The sequence below is a fragment of the Polistes fuscatus genome, unplaced genomic scaffold (assembly GCF_010416935.1).
Source record: "Polistes fuscatus isolate 324 unplaced genomic scaffold, CU_Pfus_HIC Scaffold5, whole genome shotgun sequence".
NCBI classification, from domain to species: Eukaryota; Metazoa; Arthropoda; class Insecta; order Hymenoptera; family Vespidae; genus Polistes; species Polistes fuscatus.
Window position 1 is genome coordinate 247,674 of NW_025113129.1, and position 8,264 is coordinate 255,937.

Below are 8,264 nucleotides of genomic sequence, written 5' to 3' on the forward strand. Positions count from 1 at the left end.
TTACCAAAATCCAAATTTCGTTCAGTCAATCTTTCATACCTACTATACATACATTAGGCGGAAATTAACTAAGCTCGGCAGCGGTCCATAATGCACAGGTTCAAAATTTAAACCAACTTCAAGAGCTTTTTACCAAGACTGTCGTCTAGATATTTTATTATTTACTAGTATTATTATGCAGAAAAAAAAACGGCAGAAAATTGTGACGGTTTTTAAGCTATGGCAGACACTTTTGAAAGTTCAAAACAAATTAAATTTTAAATGTATTTTAATGAAATACGTTAATTCGTTATATCACGTTATATATTATAGTATTACTAGCCTACATTTTATACGGTAGACAATTTTTCCGGTAATAACATCCCGGAACACATCGAAACCTTACCTACAGCACGTGCATACGTATGTATATGAGTACTATACTATATAGGGTCTTTTGCCTAACTCGACCACCTAAAGTATCTCGTTTATTTTGTACGATAGATAAAATGTTAGAGGACAAAAATATTCTGTCCAAAGACGCACATTATAGTGATAGGCCGAATTTTTTTTTCAAGGTCATATTCTTCAAAATATAAAAGTCATCGTATTTTTTTTTAAAGGAAAATATTTTTGCAAAAATATTCTTATGAGTTAAAGAAAAATCGAATCCAACGACGTGAAAAATGTTGACCTTCAGATGACCTTTACTGAAAAATTTGTTAAAAGTTTGTCAGGAACTTCAATACGCTCTCCGAGGACGATAATAAAAAACAAATACAATCAACGTCTAAGACACTCATATAAGCAAAAAAAAAACTGGTGCGTATGTACTTATGTACGCACGTAAGAAGTTACATTTCTTTAGCCTACGAAAACGAATATAACCTCAAGCACCTCAAAAATAACTTCAAAAAAAATAACTTTAAAGAAAAAAATAACTTAAAGAAAAAAAAATTTATTATTATTAATAATATTATTATTATTATCATTATTAATTTTTCTTATAACTTTTTAATTGTCCTTGTTTATTTTTTAATTAAAGTTATTATTATTATATTATTATTATTATTATTATTGTTATAATTATTTTTTTTTACATAGAATATAGTTGATAAAGGAACCTGTTCTCCCCTCCCTAGTTAATGATCGATAATATTCTCTAATGTAAGAAGATTATTTTTCTTTTATTATTATATTTTTATTCATTTATTTATTTATTTAATTTTATAAATATATATAGCGTGACCAGGTAAAAAGGGTTAGGATTGGAAGTATGAGAAGATAAGCTAAAAATTACAAATTTTTTATTAAGTTAACAAAAAAAAAAGAGAAAAATATTTTCAATCGATCGATATATTATATATAAGAAAGAATAAAAAAATATCAAAATATAGATATCAGTCCACACTAAATATAAGAGTGATATATCGAATTACTTTATGTGTCAATGGCCATGGTGCGGTGACAGCACTAGTTCTCTCTTTGAGAATTGACAAACTTTGAAAAAAATCTGAGGTGGGACTCACTGACCGTCTCCTTATTAAAGATAGAAAAACTTATAAAAAAAAAATAATTCCCCCACGAAGAATCGAACGTTAATAACTGGCGCGAGAAGCGAAGACGATACTACTTACGCAAGCACACCACTTGACAGGTGCTCAATTTTTTTTCATACAATTATTATGACTTTGAAGCTGAATAAAACCGCATTACTGTTTTCTTAGAACATAACAAAAATGAATTACAATTATGTCTAGACAAAAAATAAATTCCATGTTTTTAGAATATCCTTTTCTGTATATCTTAAATTAATTTTATGTGTAGATAGAAAATTTTTATTTTCAAATATGTATTCAATTTAATACACAAATAAATAATAAAAAAAAAAAATCAGTAATTTAAAATTATATAAAATAAGTAATTTATTAGGAAAAATATTTAAATTTTAAATTTCGTCTTACAAAGAATACGTATTCAATTTTATATAGAAATAAATTTTTGTGAGGCAAAAAATTAATATCAATTAATTATTCTAATTAATTTTATGGCGAGGCACAAAATTAATTCATTACTTTTCCTCTCGACTAAATAATAATAGTTTCTGTTAAAATAAATTATTGTTTTTCTTTTATTCAAGGTTTACTATTTTTGACAATAAATAAAAAAACGGCGTGTCTTAAGAATCAAGATTCGATTTAAAAACACCGCGCTTATACGTCGGTATAAATAGATATATACCCTCGACATTAGATGGCCAAAACAAAAAATGCTTGCTACCGAAAGAAAAAATCGTATACAGAACGCTCAGCTTTCGATTGCCAGGAAAAAAAATACTCGTTATCGCCTAAACAAATAGAAAGGGGTCCGAAGATCCTTCGTTGTGATTAGTACACACGACGCTCGCACGCAACTAGCATACTAGCGCGCTCGCGTGATAAAACCGACAGAGGGGCAAGACTTGCTTTCCCCTACTCTTACAGTTACTTTTACCACTCTTTCTCGCTTTTTTTTGCAAATACGAAAATAAACCATACAACATTTTTATGTATTTTTTAATTCTCTACAACTTTTGTTTGAAACTTTTTTTGATTAAATGCCTAGATTCTAAGATAAGGCCATTTATCCATTTTTTACCCTTTTTCTTAAAACTTGGGATCCTATTGCAAAAAAATTAGCACCTTTCGATTCAGCGTCGTCGACTTACCCTTAGATCAATTTCCCCCGCTGTCATCAGATATTCAGAAATTGGACCCGTGTAATTGCAAAAATTCCTCCAACACGGAGTCCTCCGGCGATTGGATTAAGCTTATTATAAGGAGGTGAAAAGGTGAATTAGAATAAAATAAAACACGTGGTTGAGCCAATAAGTGCAATGCTTTATTGGCTCGTCAGGGAAAAGGCCTTGCGGCAAAAAACCCTGTTGTTATCAGTACAATGGACGACGATGGATAGCGGACATAGTCCGTGATCAACTTCTCGTCACGATTACCCGGATGGGTAATCAAGTTGAAAGAAATAGAAATTATATCTCTCACCGTTAATTATCGCCTCTACTTCTCACTATCGTATTTATAATATCTGTAAGATACATTCGCTTAACAGATAAACTCCTTGTCTTTCTATGATCCTCTCGCTCCTTGCCTCCGATTAATTTGTCTCCAAGTGTCCTCGTAGGCGTCCAGCGGTAGAATAGACCGAATGTCTTTTTTAATGAGTCCTACAGGGTGCTCTCACTGGACGGTCGAGTGATGGGGGTTATCGATTTTGGGTTACTAGTATTCTCCATCGATTTAGTGGGCGCATAGTAAATATCGTTTTTTAGTTACAATCGATTTTCGGCTATGATCGATTCCGATCGTACATACTCCCCCTGTTGAGAGGGTACCTATCAACAATATTCTTAACCTACGTAGGTATGACGTTAATTTCTTTATTTAGGTTACAATGGGTTTGTCGTAGATCGTTTAGCGTCGTTATAATGTCGCTGGCCAGGCGACTTATATATCTTGTACGTACAAGCTTATCTATTGCAAATTACATTAGGTATTAATATTTCGTCTAGCGTGTATATTTAAACTATTCATCTATCACTTAATAAAGGTCAGATGGTTGTCGCGTTTCGCTTGATGTTTCCGTGAGTAGTTTTTATGGTCACTACCCGAACCACGTCGTCTTCTCCGGGATGGACGTCTATGATCCGTCCCAATTGCCACCTCATGCAGGGTTGATTTTTATCGATGAGGATGACTATTGTGTCCTTCTCAAGTTTATATTGGGAGTTATTCCATTTTTGTCGTTTCTGCAGCTCGCGTAAATATTCGATGTACCACCGTCGCCAGAAGTCTTGTCACACCTTTGTAATGTGCTTCCATGACGATAGTCGATTTGTCGGCGTGTTTTCGTAGTTTTCTTCTGGTAGCATATTAAGAGGTCTTCCTACTAAAAAATGTGCAGGTGTTAGAGCTGTCGCATCGTTCGGATCTGACGAAATAGGGCTTAAAGGTCTCGAATTTAATATGGCTTCGATTTCGATCGCGAATGTGTTCAGTTCCTCATATGTAAATAAGGCTTCTCCTACCACCCGTCTAAATGGTGTTTGAATGACTTAACCGCGGCCTCCCATAGACCCCTGAAATGAGGTGATAATGGGGGGTTGAAGTGCCACGAGATTCTTTTGGTCGGTCGCGTAATTGTGGAGCTTTGTTTTGAACTCTTCCGATTCGATTAACGCGTATAATTCCCTTAATTGGTTGTTCGCTCCGACAAAATTGGTACCGTTATCCGAATATACGTGCGATGGAATCGCTCTTCGCCCCGTGAAGCGTCGAAAGGCGGCCAGAAAAGCGTCTGTTGTCAAGTCGCTGACTAACTCGATATGCACGGCCTTTATGCACATGCAGACGAAGATGCACCCGTATACCTTCACGCGACCCTTATTTCGGTATTTCTTTTCTTTAACGTAGAGTGGACCAAAGAAATCCACTCCAGTGTGGGAAAACGCGATGGTTTCTTGGACTCGAGATCTCGGTAGATCGCCCATTTTGTATTGTATGCCAGATGCACGGAATCGAATGCAACATACGCAATGACGTACGATTTTTCGCACTTTTAATTGTTCCGCGAACCTTGTCCAGGAGGAATGCAATGCATTAGGTACCGACTCGTCCCATTCGACCTTAGTTTTCCAGCAATCTTGGATCAAGATTTTAGCTGTTAAGATAATGGGGCCTAATAATCCCAGTGGGTCATATATTTTCGCGATTTCCGACAGTATCCGACGTTTCGTGATTTTCTCATGAAGGTCTATCGGCGCGACTGTATAGATCAAATGATCATGATGTGTATTCCATGAAATTCCGAGTGTCTTTAGGATCGATGTTTCTCCGGAGAAGAATTCGACGTTAACCTTTTTTGTATCTAATTTATCGAGAATCGGCCTATAATTGGAAGCCCATTGCCGTATGTTAAAACCGCCTCGTTTTAATATCTCGATGGTCTGGTCTCGTATTCTCCCGAGTGTCTCTACATCGTCGGTTCCCGTGATGAGATCGTCGACGTATAAATCTCGGTTTAGAATCTCGGCTCCGAGGGGATAATTGACGCTTTCATCCTTCGCTAGTTGCTTTATGGTCCGAATGGCGAGAAAGGGTGCTGACGCTATACCGAATGTAACCGTATTAAGCTCGAACGTACGAATTCGATCCTTATGTATCCAAAATATACGTTGATATTGCCGATCGTCCGGATGTATCCATATCTGTCGATACATTTTCTCTATATCCGCGGTTAACACGTATCGATATGTACGAAATCGCAGTAAATGTTCCACTAATGTGTCCTGTATCGTAGGCCCGACTAACAATGTACTATTAAGGGAAATGCCCTGATTATTCTTTGCAGAAGCGTCGAATACGACTCGAACCTTTGTCGTTGTGCTGGTTGATTTAATAACGGCGTGGTGGGGAAGATAACAGCCGCCCGTCGGGTCGTCCTCGACAAGCGACATGTGTCCTAATGTTAAATATTCCTGCATGGTGCGCTCATATGCTTTCCGAAGTTCCGGGTTCGCGTTCAACTTTTTCCATAGGTTGTGGAAGCGGCGTAAAGCTATATGATACAGATCGCTGTAATCGTGTCCTTTTTCGCGGAATGGTAAACGCACTATATATCGTCCCGTTTCGTCGCATTTTGTATTTTGAGTATAATGGGTTTCGCATTCTACTTCCTGTGTTCCTTCCGTTCGCGTCACGATCGCGTCCTCGATTAACCAAAACCTTTCTAATTGGTCTCTCAACTCTGTGGTCGCGAACAGTGCGGTTTTTTCTTTTGATTCTTCCGAGTCGATTCCGCCGACGACTACCCAACCTAACTGCGTCTTTTGAAGTATTAGATCGCCGCGGGCGCGTGACAAACGAAATTGTCCAACGGACATAAGGGATAACGTGGCTCCGGAACCTATCAAAATATCCACTGGTCACGGTAAGTGAAACTGAGGATCTGCTAATTTTCGATCGATTGGAATCTTAATAAGTTCTCGAGGAAAGACTTCGCTTGGAACTTGGTCGACTATCTTGGGTACGATGAGTAAGGAAAGGTTCCGTTTATATCGACTATCTAAGGATTGAATTGTTATCTCGATAATACCCGTCGATCGAGTTCGTGTATCATTAATGGCATCGATAGGAATTGAATACGGTCTGATTGGTAAACGTAATTCCTTCGCGACGTCTTCGGTTATAAAATGCGCTGCTGCGCAGGTGTCTAATAGTGCACGGCATTGCTTATAAGTTCCGTCCCCCTTCACACGCGACACATCGCGCTCATGAGTAATTGAGGCGTTGTACCTCGCGGGTTAACGTGAAAAACTGGCCTAAGTCATAATGTTTTAGAATCGGTTTGAGACGCGGTCGCGACAGCTTCCCTTTTTGGCGACGGGCTTTCATAATTTTCCGCGTGATTATTCGTATCAGTCCGATGTAACGATGTATGATGCGGTCTGCAGCAAATCTGACAATGTGGACTTGGACAGTTTCCTACATGTCTTTTAAACAATTTGGACATAATCTCCGAGATTTTACTACTGTCCATCGCTCGAGCGGTGTCATGCGTCCGTATCGACTACAACGAAATATTGCGTGAGAATCTCTTTTGCAAAGGGTGCATTTCCGTTTAATCTCCGTGAGAAATGTACGCGTGGGTCTTACAATTTGTTGTTTCCGCGGTCGTAACGCGGTCGGTTCGGTGCGTTTACGTTTTTCGCGGGGCTCGTCTTTAATATCCGTCGTTAGCTTCTCCGAAGCACTGTATCGGTGGTCTATCTCTTTTAAAAATTTATAAAGTTCCTTGCGGGTAGGGTAATCGTCCGAATTAAGTTGTCGATCCCATTCTTCCCGAACGCGACGAGGTAAAAGGCGCTCGATAACGCGCACTGTTAGGGCATGAGGCTCGTTAAACGAATCAATCATGTTGAGATATGCCTCCGTATCTCTTATGAGTTTCTGAATCCCTCTTGCCGAATCATCCTCGGAGTGTGTTAAATCCAGAATCGCGTCGAGAAGTCTTGCCAGCAGTACGCGTTTTCTATCGTATTTTTCTAATAATGCTTCCCACGCGAGTTTGTAATTCGACCCGTCCCCTGAATATAGTGTAATCACTTCGAGTGCACGGCCCTGCAATGCATTCGAAGATAGGCGTGTTTTTCTAGATCGGATATGTCGGTCCGCGCGTCTATCAGAGTTAAAAAACTTTCTTAAATTCTAACCATTTTTCTAATCTTCCATCAAATTTGGGTATCTCAATTCGTTTTAATTTAATCGGTCGTTCGGCCGTACTCGTCTGATTTGAAATTATACTGCTATCGTTCGGGATGTTAGCTGCGGGTACTGGATTTGGGTGGACTCTCGCTTCTATTGCATGGTACCGGCGTAATATTAACGTTACTTCTTGTATTTCTTCTTCCCCTAAATCCTTATAATCACACTCGTATGCTTCTAAGTGTTTCGTGATTTTCTTAAATCGACCTACTAATGTTATTTCATCTAATCTCTCCCGGGCAGTTTCTTGTTCAAAAATTGTCAATTGCATTTTTAATGTCCTTCGTAACCGATTCAAACGTTCTTCGGTTCCATCGTTTACCGGTTTTAATTATCTTACTTTTCGAAGATGGGTTAATATAAATTATGTTGAATACGAAGATTTTAATATATGAATTTTTGTTATAATGCGTCGGGTTTCCGATCACGCGGTTACGGTCCTGAGCTGTGAGTTGGTAAAGGGGGGTGGTATGTTTACCGAACGTAGGGTCCTACTGACGTCACGATTTCTTTATCGCCTAATCTTATGTTTGAACAAACGTACCGTTGCTGAGCGATGTAACCGTCGAAACTATTCTCGCCCTTTGTCCGTGAACAAAGCGATTTTCAAATTCTATTAATATACGTTACTTCGGTTAAAATTTGAAATGGATTTAAATGAGTTGTTTCCAATTTTAATATACCAATTTAGTAAGAAAGATGAGAGAAAATAATAAAATTTATATTAGAAATTACGAACTTCTACGGGGTTCGAAGACGTAATTTCCTATAGAATGTTTTATAATATTTAAAGTGAATACGCATAAACGTATGCACAAATGATGCAATCTACTTATCTCCTATTCGAATCCTTTGTGATGGCTAGCTCGACGTGGCAGCGTGTATGTTCAGGAACTAGATTTTCTCAGTGGCGATTCCGTATACGCAGCTTCACTCAAGCCAGGAATCAGAAATTCACACCTAACAGGA

The 8,264-nt window shown here is 38.1% G+C and overlaps 1 protein-coding gene across 1 annotated transcript; it reads right to left on the bottom strand.

Annotated features, from left to right (window-relative positions):
* Positions 1-4,087: 4,087 nt before the first annotated feature.
* On the bottom strand, positions 4,088-5,914 carry LOC122521989. The gene has a single exon (XM_043642749.1). It carries the CDS (start codon positions 5,912-5,914, stop codon positions 4,088-4,090), a length of 1,827 nt encoding a protein of 608 aa, XP_043498684.1.
* Between the last annotated feature and the right edge of the window lie 2,350 nt (positions 5,915-8,264).

Excerpts from the sequence above, each read along its gene's own strand:
- LOC122521989 (XM_043642749.1), bottom strand. The coding sequence starts at position 5,914 with ATGTCCGTTGGACAATTTCGTTTGTCACGCGCCCGCGGCGATCTAATA.